Consider the following 24,281-nt stretch of genomic DNA (forward strand, 5'->3'; position numbering starts at 1 on the left):
CACATCTGCAAAGCCCCTTTTGCCGTGTAAAGTACAGGCTCCAAGAATTAGGACATGGATGTCTTTGGAGGTCCTATCACACAGCTCTCAAAACTAGAAGGGTCTGTCCGCTTTACCTTTAGTCCTTAGGTGCAAAAAATTTCCTTCTCCTCCCCACGACCTGTATGGGCAAGGAGACTGCTGAGCTCCAGGGAAGGGTTAAGGGAATGCCCTAAGGTTCTGCAGCTACTCTAAGGAAGAATGGGGAGTAGACACCAGAGTTCAGGCTGCTAGGATAGCTCTCCTTCTCACCCTGCTAGGCCATCTCTCAGGCAGTTGAGATTTACATTAAAAGGGGGAAAAATCCATGTGTGTGTATGAAAAGGTATTAATATTAATTTAAAAAGTCCCAAGCATATATATAACATGATCTCATTAGCTTAAACAAGGAATGCTGGTATATGCATTGAATTTGTGGCAGGATACATGAGAAACTAGTTATCTCTGGAGAGGGCCCAGCAGAGTGAGGGGAAGTAGAGATACCTTTTGCTTTATATCCATCTGTGCATTTACTGCTTTTATAATAAGAAAAAAAAAAGAGTACTGGAATGGGAGTCAAGATCAAGAACAAAGGAGAGAATTCAACATTACAGACTCTTTAACTTGAAATTAAACTGAAGAATGATCCAGAAAACAAGCTGAAAGCAGAGCAGGAGGCATGTGGTTTATTTCAGCCAACATGTATGGCAGCCTTATGGGGCTGTGGGGGGCTTCTTCCAGATTCCCAGCTTCATTGGGGCAGATTCTAATCTAGTCTAGGAACAAAGCAACTCAAAGAAGATTTATGTAGTTTCTCTAAGAACAAATGCAGATGAAATTTGGGCAAGTCACAGGACTTATCATCAGATGCTATTCACTCTTCTATCTGTTCTAAATGAAACCTCGTGAAAGGTTTTATTTTCAAAGGTTATATTATGGGCAGAGCCTTGAACTGTTCTGGTTTTATGATGTAGCGAGAAATCGAGGAAAACTGAATTTCTGGATTAGTCTGAAGCAAATATATTGATTGACTTTTTCCATGTTCTAAGGAGATATGCTGCGTGTCCTGAAGCTAGAAGTGAGTTTCCCCATAACCTAATCCTCTCGCTGCTGCTCTTCCACGTGCTGCCTGCAGCCATGAGAGGGAGCAGAAGGCAAACCTGCCTGGCTTTGGCTCTGCATTCATACCTGCACACCAGCTAGCTAATACAAGTGTCTCCAGGGTACCATCATAATAAACTAATGCCCACTATAACAAATTTAGAAATATAGAAGAAAAGCCATTCATAACCCCACCACCCACAAGTACTCACTTTTAATATTTTGATGTATTTCCTAGCTTAGGATTTTATATTTGCGCATATTGTTTGTGAGCATACTTTAAATTGCACTAGATTTAGAGTTGGAGCCTAATTTTAATTTAACACAATGGATTAAATAACTCCCATGTCATTTTACCATTCTTTTTAATGTCAATATTTTGGAATAATTATATGGAGCCATGCAGTACTCCATCTGAAGGACTGTACCATAGCTTAGCCTATCCAGCTTTTAATCAGGGAATGCTGAGGAGACTTTTTCTGTGTGTAGCTAATGTATGTTTTGAAACAATTCCAAAATCTCAAGCACAAATGAGGTAATATGATTGCAGATGATTTCCTTCCCTCCAAATGTTTGTGGGTTTTGTTTCTATCCCATCCTATGCGATCCAGGGATAGAATCAGACACAACTTTTAAAATATTTGTATTTTTTAATTGAAGTATAGCTGACGCACAATGTTACATTAATTTCAGGTGTACAACAGTGATTTGACAACTCTATGGGTTATGCTGTGCTCACCACAAGGGTGGCTACCATCTGTCACCATACAACTCTATACAATATCATTGACTGTATTCTGTATGCTATCTCCTTCTATCCCCATGACTTTTTACTCCATAGTTGGAGTCCTGTATCTCCCACTCTTTACTCATCTTGTCCATCCGCCCACCTCCTCCCCTCTGGAGGCCATCAGTCTCTTCTCAGTATTTATGGGTCTGCTTCTGCTTTTTGTTTGTTTGGTTTTTTTTAGATTCCACATGTAAATGAAATCATATGATATTTTCTTTCTCTGTCTGACTTATTTCATCTAGCTTAATACCCTCTGGATCCATCCATGTTGTCATAAATTTTAAGATCCCATTCTTTTTTTTTACAAAAAGTATGCCATCGTGTGTGTGTGTGTGTGTGTGTGTGTGTGTGTATCACATCTTCTTTATCCGTTCATCTATCAATGGACACTTGGGTTGCAAAATGAGTTTTTTAGAATTAGCTTTGGATAATTTTTCATCCTTAATTCCTTAGATCTTCTACCAAATAGTGGCCACCAAAGACTATATATTGGTGCAAAATTTGGAAGGCAGTTCAGCCTCCCCTTGCTTTTACTCCAATTCCTATGGATCCTTCAAAACCAGGTACCTGGGACATCTCCTCTTGATGGCACACCTGCCAGCAGAGTCAGCCATGTCACCTTTGGCTCCGTGACACCTCTGTCATTGCACTGCAGTTGTGATCTGTTTGCAGGTCTGTCTGTCCCCTACAGATGGTGAGCGCAGGAAGAGCAGGGACTGTCTCATTCTTTTCTGTCCCCAAGCATCCAGCATAGAACTTGGCATATACTAGGGGTTCTGGAGGCATCCTTCAGGCTATTTAACTTAACAGATGTGAGATTTGCCAAATAGAAGCAGGATGGAGTGGGTTGTGAGTAAACCTATATATGGGAAAGGAAAATGCAGTGAGGATAAATAATTAGTATCTGGGATGTGGTCAGATTCACATTATATAAGGAAGGCCCCATATCGGTTGGATGAGCCATCTTTTTAATTAATTTTTTTTTATTTTTGTGAGAAGAACATAAAACAGCTGTGGTTGTCCCAAGGCTGAATTGGGGAAAGCAGCAATAATATCAATGTGATGTTTCAAAGCAAAACACAATATGCTCACAGCTCTTAGCTGGTTCAGACTTAGGTAAATAGTCTATAAGAGTTTAGAGAATTCACTATCTTTAAACTATATTCAGTATGTTTTTAAGAATGTATCTATGAAATACTAGTGTGCCATTTGGCAATAAATAATGCAATGTTTAGCAGAAGTGATAGCATAATAACTGCACATTCATGTAGTACTTTTTTTTAAAGATTTTATTTTTAAGTAACCTCTACATGCAGCGTGGGGCTTTACCTTATGACCCTGAGATCAAGAGTTGCATGCTCCACCAGCGGAGCCAGCCAGACGCCCTTCATATAATACCTTAGAGTTCAGCAAGTATTTTTTATAGTTTGGGTTTTCACAGACTTTTAACTTATTCACACTCATGTTCTTTTATCACACAAAAAAAATGGGTTAACTAAATGAAACCAAGGCTTCTTGGAGAAGTAGCTGATTCTAGGGCCAGAGCAGGAAAAGAACCTGAGCCTGGAATAAGAAGTGCTTAGAGAGATAGGGACATGTCAGAGGTCCTGGGTGCTTGCTTGATGGGGCTCCTACGGAGCAAATCAGGGACTAGTTGAGCATCAAAATAAATAATAATACTAAAGGATTATAACTCCTTGAATAAGGTGAGAATCCATGAACCCATCTAATATAGATGGATGAATAAATACATTGAAGAGGAGAGGAAGCTCCTTTTATTAGAAAGGCAACTAAAAATGCAGAGGGTATGATGGTATTAGGAAAATCACTTGCCAACTATCATTATAACCAATTCAGGCAAGAATCATTAACAGATGTTAAGATATTCAAGTTTGAAGAGTGATGGGTATTTCTGTAGTCTCAGAGTACATCCCCACAGGACACTTTTTCATTACAAAAGACAAAATGGTAACTCTCCACTGAGGAAACCTGGCAAACACCACCTCAACCAAATGGTCAGCGTGAACAGTGCCAGTGATAGGACCAACGGACAGCAGGTGCTTCCTGATGGGGCATGCTGGTGGGGACTCAGCATCAGTCTTTGGTGTACCTGCCAAGTACGCATCACTTGAATCTGATCTTGAGCAGACCAGCCCACACTGGGAAATTAAGTAGCTGGAAACTAAAGAAATATGACAATTGAATGCAGCACCTTGTCTTGGATTTTCTTTTGCTGTAAAGATATTATTGGGACAATGGAAAGTATCTCAGTAAAGTCCATAGATTGCACATAGCATTGTTTCAGTGTTAATTTTCTGACTTTGGTAATATACTATAGTTATGTAAGAGTTCCTTGTTTTTAGGAAATACACAATGCAGTGTTTAGAGAGAAGGAGGGAGGATTTCTGTGAAGGGGCACTGTTGTCGTGGCCTTAAACCACAGTCCACCTCAATGTCCGTAGTGGCAATATCCCCAATAACCAAACTGTGGAAGGAGCCACAATGTCCTTCAACAGATGAATGGATTAAGATGTGGTATATATGTATACAATGGAATATTACCCAACAGAAAGGATGAATACCTACCATTTACATTAACGTGGATGGAACTGGAGGGTATTATGCTGAGTGAAATCAGTCAATTGAAGAAAGACAGTTATCATATGATTTCACTCATATGTGGAATGTAAGAAATAGTGAAAGGAACTATAAAGGAAAAGAGGGAAACTGAGTGGGGAAAAATTAGAGAGCAAGACAAACCATGAGAGACTGTTATCTCTGGGAAACAAAGAGTTGCAGAAGGGGAGGTGGGGGGAATGGGGTAACTGAGTGACAGGTACAGGAAAGCACTTGATGGGATGACCACTAGGTGTTATACTATAGGTTGGCAAATTGAATTTAAATTTTAAAAAATGAATTGATGTAAAAACAAAACAAAACCACAGTCCAGTCTGGACCTCTCTGCCCTGTTTCTATGAGGGAGGTGGTACTTCCCCAGCAAGTTCCAGCAGCTCCCGGGAAGGAAGAGGGTCAGCTGCCTTGCCTCCCACCACCCATGTTGCGCTGCTGTGCTAAGATACCACACCTTTCCTGGGGCTGTCCCTTGCCTCAAATGCCCCTTTTCCCTCCCCACCTGCCTGGGGAACAGCCCAGCTGGGAGGTTTGGAGGAGGAGAAATGGAGGGGGTTGTTAGGTGCCCTGTGCCTCTGGCACAGCCTTTAACCAGAGGGCAGGGGCACTGCCTCAGTTTCCTCACTTCTAGATGTGAGGCCAGGACTAGACGGTCTGTTCATGGGAACATGGCTCCTGATACTGCTCAGTGACAGACTCTAAGATAAGCCTTTGAAAGGTCTTCTTGATTCTCGGGGAAGAGGCCATGAGCCCAGCCCCTGAAAGATTACTTTTTGGAGTGCCTCCCTGGTGTGGGTTGCTTGTGTAGATCATGTGTTTAGACTTCTAGAATATTGATCTCTACTGACACCATAAGTTTTCAGTAAACCCATGGGTGTACCATTTAGTGGCTGCCCCATTCATTCTTGCCTGTGGCAAGTGAATAGAGCACCTTCATGTCCCAGGCCAGAGCTAGGTACGGGGGAATCACTTAGGATCTGTCAAGCAGCATGGGTGCACATTCTGGCACCTAATGGGACAGTTTTTGTAGAGTCACTTTTCCATTGGAAAGTGGTAGGTAAAAGAACCAGAAGCTCCAGCTTTACTCCCAGTTGGTTGAATGAACTTGTTTTAGCCAAAGAACCCCTGTGAGCCTCAGTCTCCTCACCTGTTAAATGGGGACAGTGGTCTCACTCTGCTGCTCGCCCTGCCCACCTCACAGAGCTGTAGCCCTCCATTGGGAGAATTCTGTAGAGTGGAAGGAAGGAAGGAAGTCTATGTATATGAAGTAGTCTTGTTATAGATCTCTCAGCATACAGAGATGGAAATGCTTTGAAGATTGTAGGGTATTAAGCACAAAGACAGAATGACAGTGTTGTCTCTACCCTCTCCTGAGTTTAAGAGAGAGCGTTGTGAAAGTATAATAGTAAAAATCAGGAAAATCTGTGGCCACAAAGAAAGACCAGTGTCATCCCTTTGCCAGCATATGGCTCAGAATCTGGTCCTTGGTGACAGAACTGATTGTAGCTTGTCCTTCTAGTGCACCAGGTGGCCGAGCGGGTGGAAGCCCTGGGGCAGTTTGTCATGAAGACCAGAAGGACCCTCAAAGGCCATGGAAACAAAGTTCTCTGCATGGACTGGTGCAAAGATAAGAGAAGGATCGTGAGCTCATCCCAGGTATGTGGCACCTGCTCTGTGATGGTGAGCATGTGTCTAACTTTATAGCTAAAGAAGAAAGAGCACTTTCCTTTTCAAAAAACCTTTTTTTGCCCTTTTTGACTTCTTATTCCCCACAGGATGTGAGCTAGCATAGTTAAGAATTCTTTGCATACTGTAGAATATCAGTAACTTTAGATTTGGAGTTGGTAATAACTGAAACATGAACTCTGTTTGAGAAACTATTCAAAATTATTTCTTCCTTGGCATTTTTCAGAGTTGTATTTGTGAATAAAACCATTTTTTTAGAAAGTGTTTTTTTTTTTTTTTACCCAAAATTGAAATTGAGCACATAAATGGCTGTGGCTTTGTTCAGTTTGAGAGTTCATCAATTTTTATGCCTTAAAGAACAAATGTAAGGTACATATTTTGTAGAGTATTGTTTTTTTCATTCATTTTATCTAGTTGACATAGTTTATTTTACATCTTATGTATTAGTGTTATCTATTGCTGCATAACAAATTACCCCCAAATTCAGCAATTAAAACCACAAATATTTATTATTTCACGTGGTTTCCGAGAGCCAGGAATCTGGAGCAGCTTGTGTGGGTGGTTCTGGCTCAGAGAACCATGGGGGTGGTGACAGCCAGGATGGTGGTCAGGGCCGAGGTCACGGCACAGTTCAGCTAAGGCAGAAACTCACTTCCAAAATGGCTCATTGGCCGGAAGCCCTAGTTCTTCAGCACGTGGACCTTTCCACTGGGCAGCTTACATGATCGTAGCCAGCCTTCCCTAGAGCAAGAGAGGGAGCCAGAGGCTGAAGCCATGAGTGACGCTCCATCACTTCTGCTATGTTCTGCCAGTCACACAGACCAACCCCAAGACCACGAGGGATAAAAAAGTATGGCTATCAGGAGGCTGTTATCACTGCTTGGTACTTTTTATGCCTATTTTGATGTAACATGCATTGAATATAAAATTATAAACTGAAGTCATAGATTTTTATGGCCAGTTTGGGCTCCCCCCATCCCTGCCTTCAGCCCTGCTCTTCCAAAGGACCATTTGGGGTTTTTTATTAGCCCTTTTATATATAAAAACTGCATATTCTAAATAATCCACACACTCTAACGCCTATGTCAGCTTGTGTTTGATAAGGACAGGTGTCATTAATCTCCTATATTACCTACAGATCTAATATTGTCACTTTGTACTTGCTTTCTTTCATGTTCATAAAAAATTTTATCTCTTAGGTATTTGACCGCATTAAAAAGACACTGCGAAAGAGAATAAAGAAGTGGCTTTACTCCCACCACTCTGTCGCAAGCATTATTACTATTTTAGAGCATTTCTTTCCAGACTTTTTTTTTTATGAAGTGATTCTCAAGATATACATGTTGCTACCTAGCCTTTTTGACTTTCTTTATCCTTAAAAGTATAATATATGTTGGGTTTTTCTGTCACTCGTGTACTGTTCTTATTAGGGAGGAGTAGCACCACTGACATGCTCCATCCATCCACCTCTGCTATAGTGGGGTGGGTGTGGGAGGAAGCTGGAAACAGTAGGAACATTCTGGAGCAGACGCAGTGACTCAGAGCAGCCCTTCTCCCTTGAAGGCAGGAGATTAATCAGCCTGATTGCGTAGGTTAGGGCTTGGGTGGAGGCGGTCTCTCCAGGTACATGGGCTCCTGATGTATAAATCTGTGCTCGTGGAGAGGCCCACATTTGGTTTTATGGCTGATTTTAGCCTCTTGGGTGCCTTTTTCTCTCCCGTGAACACAGTGGGTGGGCAGTGGGACAGGCAGGCAGGCAGTGTGTGGAGGAAGACACCAAAGGGAACACCAACTTGGGCAATGCACTGAGTCAGTCCCCCGGCACAGCAGGCGAGGCTCCGGGTGTGGAGGACCCCAGGGTGCAAGCCTGAAGCTCCATCTCTGTTTTCTGCTCTGTTACCTTAATCTACCCCATATATTGTTGTGTTTGGGCGTTTAGTTAAAGAAATGAGACTGGAAGAACCAGTGTGCTTAGGAGTTTTGAAAGGCTCCAGGTTGCCCACTCTGACTTTGTTTCTGGGCCCTTCAGCCACACACAGAGGGAATATGGAAATCTTCCAATAGATTATACAAAGAAAGCAACTGTGTCACTTTAGATAATCAGACCTTGCTTGTACCTCTAAGCGGCATCTCTTCTGCCCTCACCTCATTGTTCAGATTTGGCTCCAAACGGCTTCAGTGATTACAAAAACCAAGTCTGCCATGGAGGCTACAGAATCTTCCATCTTCTTCCTCTGCCAGGCAGAGCCTGGGGGCCCAGAGGACCTGCACACCATGTGCTGGGCAGGTGACAGCATTGTAGGGACCAAGGCCCGTGTGGAATTATCTCCAGTGGGTTTGTATTACACATAGATGACACCTTGGTGACTCCCCACAACCCCAGTGTGGTCTGCAGCAGCAGTTACAATGGAGGTTGCATTGCCAACCCAGGCCCATCCTCTACAGGTTCCCACAGGGGATCCCTACCATGATAGATGTCATTCTCACTATAGATGTGAAATGTCAGGGGAAGTTAGGCTGATCTCAGGCCCACACAGCTCCAAGAAGTGGGCCAGGAATGAGGGTGGGGCTCTGACACAGCCTGCAGGGAGCACAAGGCACAGTACCCAGGATGGCTAGTGGGGGTGGCGAGGAAGAAAGTAAGAGACCATTAGTTACCTGTCAAGTACCTGGAGATAATTTCAGGTTTGTCTCACCCCCATATAGCTTTTTGGCAGGGTATGGTGGGTGATGACAATGTACCAACAATTAGGGCTTGGTTTCTAAATGGTATAGAAGTCTTTGTATTCCTGTGAGGAGTATGAAGTTGAGAACTGAGCCTTTAATCAGGCTGGCCCATTCGGTCCCCCATTTACTCCCTATTTGTTCAAAGATAGGCTGGAGGGTGTTGATTACCCAGGTACTTCCTCTGGCTTTGTCCTGCACACTGCCCACCCAGACACGGCTCTTCTGAGCAGTTCTCAGCAGTTACCTTATAAGGACTGGCTGACAACTCCTGAGCTGTTTATTTACTCTTTTCCCTCCAGGATGGGAAGGTGATCGTGTGGGATTCCTTCACTACTAACAAGGTAAGATATTGTTCCTGGTGCACTGAGCAGCACCCCAGAACCCCAGCCTTGTCCTCTTCCCCTCCAAATACCGCTAGTCATGGTCATCCTGCTTCTTGGGTGCCTGTCTGGGGACAGCAAACCTCAGGAAGAGGCCCATCTGTGTTCAGATAGTTCAGCAGCCCATGGCAGTGTCAGTTCCTCTCCAGGGCTGAAGCCCCTCACCCGGGCAAGAGCATGCAGAGCCCCCAGAGACGATGCTAGCACTAAAACCAGGCAGGCTGGCCTGGAAAGCTTGTCACCTTCACATGTGCATTTATTATTTTTCTTCTAAGTGATGGTAAGAGGTTCATGAATCCCCAGCTATCTCTGCCCTCTGTGCCTTTGACCAGACTCTGTAGCACCGTGGACATGAGCCGACAATGGTGGGGAAGTTGAGGGTGTAGGGGGTGTTGAGGTGACTGTCCAGTGATATCCAGGCAATCTGGCCTGGGCGTGCTCAGTTCCAAACTGGACTTACATTTAGACTCTTTTTTTTAAAAGATTTATTTATTTATTTATTTATTTATTTATTTATTTATTTATTTATTTATTTATTATAGACATAGAGAGAGAGAGAGAGGCAGAGACACAGGAGGAGGGAGAAGCAGGCTCCATGCACCGGGAGCCCGACGCGGGACTCGATCCCGGGACTCCAGGATCGCGCCCTGGGCCAAAGGCAGGCGCCAAACCACTGAGCCACCCAGGGATCCCCTACATTTAGACTCTTAACTAAAGTGAAAGGCCAAAATCTATGTGTAGATGTGCTTACAAGCCTGCATCAGGTTGCCATTTGTAGTAACAACTATTGAGTATTAAATACTGATTCTGTCATTTACGTATAAAGGTCTTCTTTATCCCTATATAAGACAGACCTCTATCTGCTTCAAACTGAACAGCATCCATATTCTGCATTACTGAATGTGTTTAGTTAAGTGTTGTGGTAAGCAGTTGCTACACAACCTGATGGGGGGCGGTTCTGGGTGCCAGAACCATCTTTTGGAGCAGAGTCGCTAATGGTCAGGCCCCCGGGGAATAATAAAGATGGCAACTTAACAGTCTGCAAGGGGCTTTCCCATCCTGCCCCTCCCTCCACGGAAGCCTGTGCTTCTCCCAGCGCACCTTAGCATCCTGAGTAGCGTGTGGGGTTCTATGGCTACTGTTTAAGCCTTGCATGTCATCGAGCACACACTGATTTCTGGGGAGCCGTGGTGTTGCCACTGTGGCCTCTGGCAGGAAACATAGTTATTACTTATAAGGAATGGGGCCTGGAGTGCCTTCTGGTGAGAGTGGCCATTTGCCACAGTGGATTATTCTTGGCATCTGAAAGGCTATAGACTGTGTCAGAATTTCCACAAGCAGTATCAGGGCCTGTGTTTCTCCCACAAAAACACAGTGAATCATAACAGGAAAGAAGACAGGCACTCGAATGTACTTTAGGAATCATCCTCTCCCTTTACTGATGGTTTCCCCAGATGGCTGGCCTGGATGGGGCCATACATCTTGCTGGTGTGGGAACCAGGAACCAGCGTCCATGTTTCTCATGAAAATAAGACCACAGACTCAGAGGGTTTTACATTGTGGCTTTGTTGTTTGCCTCTTGGCATTCAGGAGAACATGGTGACCCGACCACCAGCCAGGAGCAGGAACTGCCACACCTAGTTCTCATTGCTTCCATGTTACAGGTCCTCTATCACCTGTGAGCACAACTCAGGACCACTCTGCCCACCCCTGCCCCCACTCAGACCTTCCCAGGACTGCTTTCAGGGCCCACGGGGGACAGAGACTCTTGTTTCCCAAGGAAACAACACAACACACGTGTAGAATCATTTAGAATAGATATTGAAAATAGGGGGAATCTAAGTAAATAAGGTAAAGCAAATAACTGAAGTGAAAATCAAACAGACCTTTCAAAGAAGATGGGGCCCCCTATTCATTCAGAAGACCCAGGGGAGTATAACATTAAGAAATAAGTAGGGGTGCCTGGGTGGCTCTGTTGGTTGAGCATCTGACTCTTGGTTTCAGCTCAGGTTGTGATCTCATGGGTCGTGAGATTGAGCCCCACAATGTAGGGGCTCCATGCTCAACGGGGAGTCTGCTTAAGGGTTCTTTCCTCCTCCTGCTTGTTTTCTCTCTCTCTCAAATAACTAAATCTTTCTAAAAAGAGTGAGAGAGGGCAGCCCGGGTGGCTCAGTGGTTTAGCACCTGCCTTTGGCCCAGGATATGATATTGGAGACCCCAGATCGAGTCCCACATTGGGCTCCCTGCATGGAGCCTGCTTCTCCCTCTGCCTGGGTCTCTGCCTCTCTCTCTGTCTCTCATGAGTAAATAAATAAAATCTTTTAAAAATTAATTAATTAATTAAAAAGAGAGAGAGAAGTAAAATGTTACAAGTGTTGTTTTGCTGGCTGGGATTTTTAGCTCTCAGAATATATGACATGCACTTTAGTTGATTATGAAGGGCTGAGTCTCCTCGTCAGTCCCAAACTGATCTTCACCCCACACCACTGCCCTTTCAAATGGTAATGGGATTTAGCAGGAACTCCAGTAATTTCATTTTGTGAAAAGTAAACTTTAATACATCTGTGTGGAAGCACTGCTCATTCCTTCTATGAAGCTTGCATACTGTGTTTCAGGAGCACGCGGTCACTATGCCCTGCACATGGGTGATGGCGTGTGCGTACGCCCCGTCGGGATGTGCCATTGCATGTGGGTAAGTAGCAGCAGCTTTTCAGATCTCCCATTAGCCATAAAATACCATTCGATGGGCAAAAACAAGCAAACAAACAAGAACTTACTGTTTTTGTTGTTTACTGACTACACGATGTGATGTGTTCAGTTCCTCCCTGAACTTCATGAAAGAAGAAACTACAAATGCTTATTTTCATTACAGACCAAAGGTAGCTTGAATTTCAAACCTGCCCCCTCTACTCTTGAATGCTGTTGGTGGGGACTATAAATTGGTGCAAACATTTTGGAAAACATGTTGGTAATGTGTATCAGAAGCCTTGAAAAATTTATAACCTTTGATCTAGTGATTCCGCATCTAAGAACTTGTTTGAAAGGAAGGACCCAAAATATAGAAATTCCATACAAGCAATAATATTGTAGCGTTATTTAAAATTAAAAAAAAAAGAGGGGTGGGGAGGGATAGTGTGTCCATCAAAGGAAATCATTAAGTGAATTGTAGTACATGAGTTGAAGGGAATATTTTATACAACCATTAAAAAGGAAACTTCTTAGTTACAGTAAGTGAAAAGAACATCCAGGTTGCTAGGGAGATTGTGTTTTATTCCCTATTCTCCTAGAGCTCAGTTTAACAGAGTTGGCAGTGAGAACTGTAACTAACATAATTTTCTGTCCTTGTGTTAATTCTGGAACCATCCAAAATGTCTCTATCATAGGTTCCCAGCCATGTTTAGAAAGGAGGCATTAACAAGTCTGTGATGAACTGTACCAAAAACATCCAATAATAGTTCTTTGTGGATGATGGGACTATGGGGTTTTTCTCTTTTTTTATAATTTTTGTAATTTTCTCTCTCTTTATAATTTTCCATCTTTAAAAATAAACATATTTATTTTTATAATCAGGAGAAAAAAGTTTCAAAAATTCAAAAATGAAAACCCTTGGTCTCCAAGCAAAAAGTTTGGAGCCTTCTCCAACCAGAGTCACACCAGTGGTCATCCTCAACATCCCTCCCTTTTCGTGGATGTTTGGGGGCATATTTCCATTCACTCTCCATTTGCCAAGACCCTGTGTACCTTTGGAACCCATGTTCGCACACATGTATTTTATATTTTCTAATTTTTTTAATAATTCAAAAGTAGGCTGTATTTCCATTTTATAACAGAATGGTAATATTTATATAAAATTCATTCCCATTTACTTCTTGTAATAATATGAGGTAAGCACAATAGAAGACACACATACACACATGATATATATAGATGTATATGTATTTATATACGCTACATATATAATACATTTAATTAGCTGTAGGTGTGTATATACACACATACACTAAGATAAGTGTAAGGGAGTTTGGCCAGCTGTATAGTTAGGAGACACAGTCCCCGCAAAACTTCTGTCACTTTAGATATCAGCCACAAATTTGGGAGTCCCCATAACCACCCTCAGGTTTGATAATTTGCTACAACAACCACAGAACTCAGGAAGGTGCTATAATACTTAGGCTCACAGTTTTAAAACAGTGAAAGGATACAAATTAGAACCAGCCAAAGGAAGAGGTACACAGGACAGGGTCTAGGAGGGGTCTAAACCTAGAGCTTCCCATTGTCCCCTCCCTGTGGAGTCATGGACGGCATTACCTCCTGCCCACTACGCTTGATGGTACATGGAGTATTATCAGCCAGGGAAACTCGCCTGAGTCTTTGGTGCCAAGAGTTTTTACTGGGGCTCAATCACATACTGCCTATGTGGCTGGCCGTCAGTCTCCAGTATGTCCTAGAGGTTTAGGCAAATATCTTTAGTTTCTTGTTCATCTGAGGAGGTCGGAACTCACCATGCATGTCCTGAAGCCCCCACCAAAAATCACACTGTTAGATTGTCTATTAGCCAAAGCTGTTCTCCGGGCAGGCAGGCCATTCCAGGGGCTCAGGGATGACCCCAGCAGCCAAGGATAAAAGCTGACCTCTCCTATGAGAGGACAGCTTTTTTTTTTTTTTACAAGCTTTAGATTTTATTTATAGTTTATACTTGAATGAGATCCATCTCCTCAAGTCTAGCTTAATGCTCCTTAGCTAGACTTGGAGGGACGTGGCAGGGAGACCATCATTTATCACCATAAATGATGGCTTCGTGTCCTTGGCCTGGGGGTCAGGAGAAATCAGTTAAAAAAAAAAAAGCCATGAAGTTGATTATTTTGCCCCAATGCATAAGAGATTTTTTTTCTCCTTGAAAGAGCCCTTACTCATTAGAAATAGTAAATACATTTTTAAATACTCTGGGATAATATGTTTCTAACTGGGCATTAATGGTAGCACATGCATAGAGTTGGAGGAGTTACATAATTTCTCAATATTTGATACTGAGATATCAGCTATCTGATCCTGTATTACAAAAAGAATATATTGGGTAGATCCTTCTGCAATATGCAATGGATATATAATATAGTGACCAATGTCTTTATTGTTTTATATTTATTTTTTTAGAGAAAGCAAGGGGGGTAGGGGCAGAGGGAGAGAACTTCAAGCAGACTTCCCACTGAGCACAGAGCCTGATGCAAGGATCCATCTCCTGACCCTGAGATCACAATCTGAGTGGAAATCAAGAGTCAGCCACTTAACTGACTGAACCCTCCAGACACCCCGTGAACAATGTCTTTAACAGTAATTTGGAAAATGGTTCTGTCAGTTATTTCTTGCTTGAACCCAGTGGGAAAATTTTCATGAGGGCAGGGGACCAGCAGGGAAGAGAATAATTGATAGGGCCCAGGTAGACAGGTTGTTGGTAACAGCATGGTTCAGAGTGAGAGCTCAGGGAGGAGGAATGGCTGTGCCTTCATCTCACTCATATCTGTCTCCTGGCCCCGGCATGTGATAGATGGTCAGTGCCTGCAATGACTGCCTCACAGCTTGTTAGGAAACAAAAGCAGAGGGAGCTCTGGGTGTAAATATTGGTGAAATATCAAGAAACATTTAAAATATGGGGTCCAGTGGATGAGAAAAGAGCATCAAAAACTAAATTGAGCAGGGGCGCCTGGGTGGCTCAGTTGGTTAAGCGTTTGCCTTCAGCTTGGATCATAATTCCAGAGTCCTGAGATGGAGCCCCAAGTTGGGCACCTTGCTCAAAAGGGTCCCTGCTTTTCCCTCTCCCTCTGCCCCTCCACCTCACTCATGCTGTCTCTCTCTCTCTCTCTCTCTCTCTCTCTCAAATAAGTAAAACCTTAAAAAAAGAAGAAGAAGAAGTAGCAGCTGCTATAAAAGCTGAATGCAACGTGTGAACCTTGATTGGGCCCTGGCTCCCAGGGACAATGGGGAAGATTGAATATGGATGGCTTATTACCTCCTGTTATGAAATTTGTGTTAGTTTTTTCAGATGTGATAATGATGCAGTGGCTACCTAGGAGAATGTTCTTTTTTTTTAGAAGAGGTAAATTTGCAAATTAAAGTACTTAAATGTAACATGTCATGTCTGCATTTACCTTCAAATGGGTTCAGAATTTGCTGCCACAAATATGACAAAATGCTAAGTTAGTGAATATAGGTATCTGGGTGCTCATTGTACTATTTTTTCTTTCAGTTTTACAATACATTTAAAATCTTCAAAGTTGGAGGAAAGCTTATAATATATGATGTGGCCAAGGGAAAACATTTTGAAAAGATTACATGAATGAGAAAGTATACATGTATTCCATTCTCTTAAATTAGCATTTGACACTTTTTTCTTCCCATGCTAGTGGCTTGGATAATAAGTGTTCTGTGTATCCACTGACGTTTGACAAAAATGAAAACATGGCTGCCAAAAAGAAGTCTGTCGCAATGCACACCAACTACTTGTCGGCCTGCAGCTTCACCAACTCAGACATGCAGGTACATTAAGAGGTCGTGTGGTGGGTCAGCCTGCCAGAGAGCAAGGGAAGTGACAGAGAACTAAGGAGGGGCAGCAGGGAGAGGAAGCTTTCCAGTGTCCCTGTTTATTATTATTATTATTGTTGTTGTTGTTGATGTTATTATATCTTATTCAAGCATGGTTAACATATAGTGTTATATTAGTTTCAGATGCACAGTATAGTGATTCAACAGTTCTATGCATTTCTCACTGCTCATCTTGATAAATGTGCTCTTAATCCCCTTCATCTATTTCACCTATCATTCCCCACCTCCCCTCTGGCAACCACCAGTTTGTTCTCTGTATTAAGAGTCTGTTTTTTGCAGTACAGAAGTTCCTCAAAAAGTTGAAAATAAAGCTACCCTATGACCCAGCAATTGCACTACTAGGTATTTACCCCAAAGATGCAAATGGAGTGATCTGAAGGGGCACCTGCACCCCATAGTTTATAGCAGCAATGTCCACAATGGCCAAACTATGGGAAGAGCCCAGATGTCCATCGACAGATGAATGGATAAAGAAGATGTGGTATATATATATATATATATATATATATATATATATATATATATATATATGTGTGTGTGTATATAGGTGGTATATATACATGTATATATGTATATATATGTGTGTGTATATACATATATACACAATGGAATACTATTCAGCAATCAGAAAATGAAATCTTGCCATTTGCAACAATGTGGATGGAACTGGAGGATATTTTGCTAAGTGAAATAAATCAATCAGAGAAAGACAATTATATGATCTCATTCACATGTGGAATTTAAGAAACCAAGCAGAGGGTCATAGGGGAAGGGAGGGAAAAATAAGATGAAATCAGAGAGGGAGACAAATCATAAGAGACAATCATAGGAAACAAACTGGGGGTTGCTGAAGGGTGGGGGCATGGGGTAAAAAAAAATCATCAGTAAAGAGTCTTTTTTGGCTTGTCTCTTCTTTTTTCTGTTTCTTAAATTCCATATGTGAGTGAAATCATATGGTATTTGTCTTTCTCTGACCTATTTCACTTACCATTATAATCTCTAGCTCCATCTATGTTTTTGCAAATAGCAAGATCTCATTCTTTTTTATGACTGAATAATATTCCAGTGTGTAAGTGTGTGTGTGTGTGTGTGTGTGTGTGTATCTATATATATACCACATCTTTGTCCATTGATCTATGGATGGGCACCTGGGTTGCTTCCATAATTTGGCTATGATAAATAATGTTGCAACAAACATAGGGGTGCATACATCTTTCTTAATTAGTGTTTTTATATCCTTTGGGTAAAATACCCAGTAGTGGAATTACTGGTGAGGAACCTCCATATTCTTTTCCACTGTGGCTGCACTAATTTGCATTCCTACCAATAATACAAGAGAGTCCTTTTTTTCTACATCCTGGCCAACACTTGTTATTTCTTGTGTTTTTGATACTAGCCATTCTGACAGGTGTGAAGTAATAGCTCATTGTAGTTTTCATTTGCATTCTCCTGACAATGAGTGATGTTGAACATCTTTTCATGCGTCTGTTGGCCATCTATATGTCTTCCTTGGAAAAATGTATATTCAAGTCCTCTGGCATTTTAAATTGGATCATTTACTTTTTTGGTATTGAGTTGTGTAAGTTCTTTCTTTATTTTGGATATTAACCCCTTATCAAATATGTCATTTGCAAAATCTTTTCCCATTCAATAGGTGATCTTCCTGTTTTATTCATAGTTTTCTTCACTGTGCAAAAGTCTTTTATTTTGGTATAATCTCAATAGTTTAATTTTGCTTTTGTTTCCCTTGGTCAAAGAGACATATTTAGAAAAATGTTTATATGGCCAATGTCAAAGAAATGACTGCCTCTGTTTTCTTTGAGGAATTTTATGGTTTCAGCTCTCATGGTTAGGTCTTTAATTCATTTTGAATTTATTTTTTGTGTATGGTAGTTCAGTTTCGTTCTTTTGCATGTACCTGTCCAGTTTTCCCAACACCATTTGTTGAAGAGACTGTCTTTTTTCCATTGTATATTCTTGCCTACTTTACTATTAATTGACCGTAAAAGTGTGGATTTATTTCTGGAATCTCTTCTGTTCCATTGATCTATGTGTCTGTTTTTGTGCTAGTACCATAATTCTGTGATTGCTACAGCTTTGCAGTGTATTTTGAAATCTGGGGTTTCAGTTTTGTTCTTTCTCAAGATTGCCCTGGCTAATTTGTGGGGTCTTTTGTGGTTCCATACAAGTTTTAGGATTGTTTGTTCTAGTTCTGTGAAAAATATTATTGGTATTTTTTTTAATATTGTTGGTATTTTAATAGGGATTGGATTAAATCTGTAAAGTGCTTTGGCTATTGACATTTTGGCAATATTGGTTCTGGAGTATGGAATATCTTCCCATTTGTGTTGTCTTCAGTTTCTTTCATTGATGTTTTACAGTTTTCAGAGTATAGATCTATCACCTCCTTGGTTAAGTATATTCTTAAGTATTTTCTTCTTTTTGGTACAAGTTGTCCATGGGCTTATTTTCTTAATTTTTTTTCTGCTGCTTCATTAGTGTATAGAAATGCAACATATTTCTATGTATTAATTTTATATCCTGCAACTTCACTGAATACATTATCAGTTCTAGTAGTTTCTTTGCTGGAATCTTTAGGGTTTTCTTTTTTTTTTTTTTTTTTTTTTAATAGCTCATATTTATTAGGCACCAGGCACTGTCCCAGGCAGTTTAAGCATACATCTTTACATCTTTATTTTTTTTAATTTTATAAATTAATTTTTATTGGTGTTCAATTTACCAACATACAGAATAACACCCAGTGCTCATCCCATCAAGTGTACCCCTCAGTGCCCGTCACCCATTCACCCCCACCCCCCGCCCTCCTCCCCCTCCACCACCCCTAGTTCATTTCCCAGAGTTAGAAGTCTTTATGTTCTGTCTCCCTTTCTGATATTTCTCACACCTTTCTTCTCCCTTCCCTTATATTCCCTTTCACTATTATTCATATTCCCCAAATGAATGAGAACATACACTGTTTGTCCTTCTCCGGTTACTGTGGCCAAGTTCAAAAAGGGTGTTGCCTGAGTTCTCCTCTGGGATTTTGATGGAATCTTGTCTCACATTTAGATCTTTCATCTATTTTGAGTTTATCTTTGTGTATGGTGCAAGAGAGTGGTCCAGTTTCATTCTTCTGCATGTGGATGTCCAATTTTCCCAGCACCATTTATTGAAGAGACTGTCTTTCTTCCAATGGATAGTCTTACCTCCTTTATCGAATATTAGTTGACCATAAAGTTCAGGGTCCACTTCTGGGTTCTCTGTTCTGTTCCATTGATCTATATGTCTGTTTTTGTGCCAGTACCACACTGTCTTGATGAACACAGCTTTGTAGTACAACCTGAAATCTGGCATTGTGATGCCCCGAGATATGGTTTTCTTTTTTAAAATTCCCCTGGCTGTTTGGGGTCTTTTCTGATTCCTCAAAAATCTTAAAATAATTTGTTCTAAGTCTCTGAAGAAAGTCCATGGTATTTTGATAGGGATTGCATTATACGTGTAAATTGCCCTGGGTAACATTGACATTTTCACAATATTAATTCTGCCAATCCATGAGCATGGAATATTTTTCCATCTCTTTGTGTCTTCCTCAATTTCTTTCAGAAGTGTTCTATAGTTTTTAGGGTATATTTTGAGAACCATTTGAATGGTAAATGGTTCTCCAACCTTTTATTTTCAGGTTGTAGGTGTCCTTCTGTCTAAAATGAGTCTCTTGTAGACAGCAAATAGATGGGTCCTGCTTTTTTATCCAGTCTGAAACCCTGCGCCTTTTGATGGGGTCATTAAGCCCATTCACGTTCAGAGTTACTATTGACAGATATGAGTTTAGTGTCATCATGATATCTATTTAGTCCTTGTTTTTGTGGATTGTTCCACTGGACTTCTTCTTAAAGGGGAATTTTAAGAGTCCCCCTTAAAATTTCTTGCAGAGCTGGTTTGGAGGTCACATATTCTTTCAGTTCCTGCCTGTCTTGGAAGCTCTTTATCTCTCCTTCCATTTTGAATGAGAGCCTTGCTGGATAAAGTATTCTTGGTTGCATGTTCTTCTCATTTAGGACCCTGAATATATCCTGCCAGCCCTTTCTGGCCTGCCAGGTCTCTGTGGAGAGGTCTGCTGTTACCCTAATATTCCTCCCCATGAAAGTCAGGGACTTCTTGTCTCTTGCTGCTTTAAGGATCTTCTCTTTATCTTTGGAATTTGCAAGCTTCACTATTAAATGTCGAGGTGTTGAACGGTTTTTATTGATTTTAGGGGGGGATCTCTCTATTTCCTGGATCTGAATGCCTGTTTCCCTTCCCAGATTGGGAAAGTTTTCAGCTAGGATTTGTTCAAATACATATTCTGGCCCTCTGGCCCTTTCGGCGCCCTCGGGAACCCCAATTAAACGTAGGTTTTTCTTCCTTAGACTGTCATTTATTTGCCTTAATCTGTCTTCATGGTCCCTTAATTGATTGTCTCTTTTTTCCTCAGTTTCCCTCTTTGCCATTAACTTGTCTTCTATGTCACTCACTCGTTCTTCCACCTCGTTAACCCTCGTCGTTAGGACTTCTAGTTTGGATTGCATCTCATTCAATTGATTTTTAATTTCTGCCTGATTGGATCTAAATTCTGCAGTCATGAAGTCTCGTGAGGCCTTAATGCTTTTTTCTAGAGCCACCAGTAGCTGTAGAATAGTGCTTCTGAATTGGCTTTCTGACATTGAAATGTAATCCAGATTTTGTAACTCTGCGGGAGAGAGGGCTGTTTCTGATTCTTTCTTTTGAGGTGAGGTTTTCCTTCTAGTCATTTTGCTCAGTGCAGAGTGGCCAAAAACAAGTTGTATTGGAACACGGGGGAGTATCACTGGTCCGTCTAGCTGGTCTTCTGGGGGAGGGGCCTGCTGTGCTGATTTTCAGGTGTTAGCACTTGGGGGAGCTGCTCTGCCCCTGCCTGCTGCCGGGCTCAGCGGGGGTTGTTTACCCCGTTGGGCCCCAGGAGGAACAGCCGCAGTTGCTATGGCAGCTCTGGAAGCCTGGATTTAGCCTCCGCAGGAACTACGGGGCTTGGGGCTCTCGGTTCTCCGTCTGCAGGGCCTGGAGGCTCCGGTGCGGGGCCGCTGATCTGCTCAGCTCGGGGCAGGAGCGTCCTTGCTGTCCTGGGCCCTCCCGGCCTCTGCCTGTCCCAGGGGGAGGCCGGATCCTGGGCTGTGTCCTGGCGCCCTGTGCTCCGGGGCCTGCGCTGTTGGATTCGCGCTCCCGCCCTGCAGCTCCCTCCCTGGAGCTGCTCCCGAGCCCCTCCGAGCTGCTCCGGTCCCGCTGTGCGCGCTGCAGCCCTTAGGGAGCTCGGCGCACTCTCCTGCGCTCGCAGGTGTCTGTTAGTGTCCCAGGGAGCCCGAGGGCATCCCCGCCCTCCTGGGTCCTGCTCTAACTCCCTGCGAGCCCCTTTCCACCCGCCCGGGAAGGTTGGTGCAGCTCCTGCTCCTCCGGGACGGGGCTCTCCTGTCCTGGGGACACTCGCCCCGGCCTCAGCCCGGCTCCTCGCGGGGCCCCTCCCCCTCGGAGGCCTTTTGTTCCTTTATTTCTTTTTCCCCGTCTTCCTACCTTGATAGAAGCGCGAACTCTTCTCACTGTAGCGTTCCAGCTGGTCTCTCTTTACATCTCAGGCCGAATTCGTAAATTTTCAGGATGGTTTGAAGGTTATCTAGGTAATTTGGTGGGGACAGGTGATTTGGGGACCCTGCTCTTCCGCCATCTTGCCCCTCCCCCTCTTTAGGGTTTTCTATATATGCTCTCATGTCATCTGTAAATAGTGACAACTTACCTTCTTCCTTACCAAATTGGATGCCTTTTCTTTCTTTTTCTTGTCTGATTGTTGTGGGTAGAACTTCCAGTACTATGTTGAATAAAAGTGGTGAGAGTGGGCATCCTTGTCTTGTTCCTGATCTTAGAGGAAAAGCTCTCAGTTTGTCCCCATTGAATATGATGTTAGCTGTGGCTTTTTCATAGATGGCCTTTATTATGTTGAGGTATGTTTTTTCTAAACCTGCTTCATTGAGAGTTTTTATCATGAATAGATGTTGAATCTTGCCAAATGCTTTTTCTGCATCTACTGAGATGATCATATGGTTTTTATCTTTTCTCTTGTTATGTGAGGTATCATGTTGATTGGTTTGTGGATATTGAACCACCCTGCATTCTGGAATAAATCCTATTTCATCATGGTGAATGATTTTTTAGTGTGTTGTTGAATTCAGTTTGCTAATATTTTGTTCAGGATTTTTTGCATCTATGTTCATCGGAGATATTGGCCTGTAGTATTCTTTTGTGTGTGTGTCTGTCTGTCTGTCTTAATCTGGTTTTGGTATCAGGATAACCCAAGTTTTGTAGAATGAATTTGGGAGCTTTCCTAGATTTTGGAATGGTTTAATTGAATAGGTATTAACTCTTCTCTAAATATTTGGTAGAATTCATCTGTGAAGTCAACTAGTCCTGGACTTTTGTTTTTTGAGAGTTTTTTTTTTTAATTAGTGATTCAATTTCATTGCTAGTAACCAGTCTATTCAAATTTTTTATTTCTTGGGATCCCTGGGTGGCGCAGTGGTTTGGCGCCTGCCTTTGGCCCAGGGCACGATCCTGGAGACCCGGGATCGAATCCCACGTCGGACTCCCGGTGCATGGAGCCTGCTTCTCCCTCTGCCTATGTCTCTGCCTCTCTCTCTCTCTCCCCCTCTCTCTCTGTGACTATCATAAATAAATAAAAATTTAAAAAAAGTTAGATTGATGTGAAAAGAATTAAAAAAATTTTTTTCTATTTCTTCTTTATTCTGTTTTGGAAGGGGATGTGTTTCTAGGAATTTATCTGTTTCCTCTAGATTACCCAATTTGTTGGCATTTAATTTTTCATAATATCCCTTATAATCCTTTGTGTTTCTCTAGTGTAAGCTTTATTTCTTCTTCATTTCTGATTATTATTTAGAGTTCTCTTTCTTCTTTTTTTGATGAGTCTGGCTAAAGGTTTATCAATTTCGTTGATCTTTTCAAAGAACCAGCTTCTGGTTTCATCAATCTGTTCTATTGTCTTTTTAGTCTCTGTGTCACTTATTTCTTCTTCTTTTTTTTTTAAGACTTTATTTATTTATTTATTTATTTGTTTGTTTGTTTATTTATTTATTTATGAGAGACACAGAGAGAGAGGCAGAGACATAGGCAGAGGGAGAAGCAGGCTCCCTATGTAGATAGAACCCGATGTGGGACTCGATATGGAACTCGATCCCGGAACTGTGGGATCACGCCCCCAACCGAAGGCAGACACTCAACCACTGAGCTACCCTGGTGTCCTGATTTCTTTAATCTTGTTATTTCCTCTCTTCTACTGGCTTTGGCTTTTGTTCTTTTCCTAGCTCCTTTAGGGGTAAGGTTAGGTTGTTTATTCAAGATATTCTTGCTTCTTGAGGTATACCTGTATTGCTATAATTTTCCTTTTTAGGACAGTTTTTGCTGTATCGTAATGATTTTGGGCTGTTGTGTTTTCGTTTTCATTTGTATCCATGTATATTTTATTTCCTCTCTGATTTCTTGGTTGACCCATCCATTATTTAGTGGTCTGTTATTTAGCTTCCATTGATTTGTGTTCTTTCCAGATGTTTTCTTGTGATTGATTGTGCTCAACTGTTGTACTTGGAAAAGATGAATGATATGATTTCAGTTTTTTTTTAATTTATTGAGACTTGTTTTGTAGCCTAACCTGTGATCTATTCTGGAGAATGTTCTTTGTGCACTTGAAAACAATGTGTATTCCACTGTTTTTGGATGGAATATTCTAACGTTTGTTAGGCTCATCTGGTCCAATGTGTCCCTCAAAGCCACCGTCTCCTTGTTCATTTTCTGTCTGGATTATCCATCCACTGATGTAAGTGGAGTGTTAAAGTCCCATATTATTATTATTGTGTAACTGTCGGTTTCTCCCTTTGTGTCTGTTGGTAGTTGCTTTATCCATTTAGGTGCTCCTATGTTAGGTGCATAGGTGTTTACAATCGTTATATCTTCTTGTTGGAGTTTTCTCTTTGTCATTATGTAGTGCCCTGCTTTATCTTTTGTTACAGTCTTTATTTTAAGGTCTACTTTGTGCAATGTAAGTGTCTTTCTTTAACAGGAGAGGTGTGCTCTAGCAGCTGGCTCTAAGAGGGAGCTCCCGTTGTTTCTCATTGGTTATTATTATTATTTTTAATAAGTCAAAAATGGGAAAAGTCAGGGCTATTAATAAGAGAGAGCTGAGATAAACTGCATACCACATTCAACATCCTCCTCTAATTTACTTGGTGGTTATGGGAGTGGAACAGAGAACCTTCTAAGGGGGTGGGAATGCCTATCTT

At 41.8% G+C, this 24,281-nt stretch overlaps 1 protein-coding gene across 2 annotated transcripts in view; it reads left to right on the forward strand.

Annotated features, from left to right (window-relative positions):
- The window catches only part of GNB5 (G protein subunit beta 5), a 44,661-nt gene that overhangs the window by 3,938 nt on the left and 16,442 nt on the right, over positions 1 to 24,281 (forward strand). For both annotated transcript variants that reach the window (XM_055320227.1, XM_055320228.1), the window contains exons 2-5: positions 6,060 to 6,196; positions 9,253 to 9,294; positions 11,949 to 12,025; positions 15,732 to 15,864. In XM_055320227.1, coding sequence (XP_055176202.1) covers positions 6,060 to 6,196; positions 9,253 to 9,294; positions 11,949 to 12,025; positions 15,732 to 15,864 — 389 coding nt within the window. The remainder of the gene's footprint in view (positions 1 to 6,059; positions 6,197 to 9,252; positions 9,295 to 11,948; positions 12,026 to 15,731; positions 15,865 to 24,281) is intronic.

The sequence above is a fragment of the Nyctereutes procyonoides genome, unplaced genomic scaffold (genome assembly GCF_905146905.1).
Source record: "Nyctereutes procyonoides isolate TBG_1078 unplaced genomic scaffold, NYPRO_anot_genome, whole genome shotgun sequence".
Taxonomy (NCBI): Eukaryota; Metazoa; Chordata; class Mammalia; order Carnivora; family Canidae; genus Nyctereutes; species Nyctereutes procyonoides.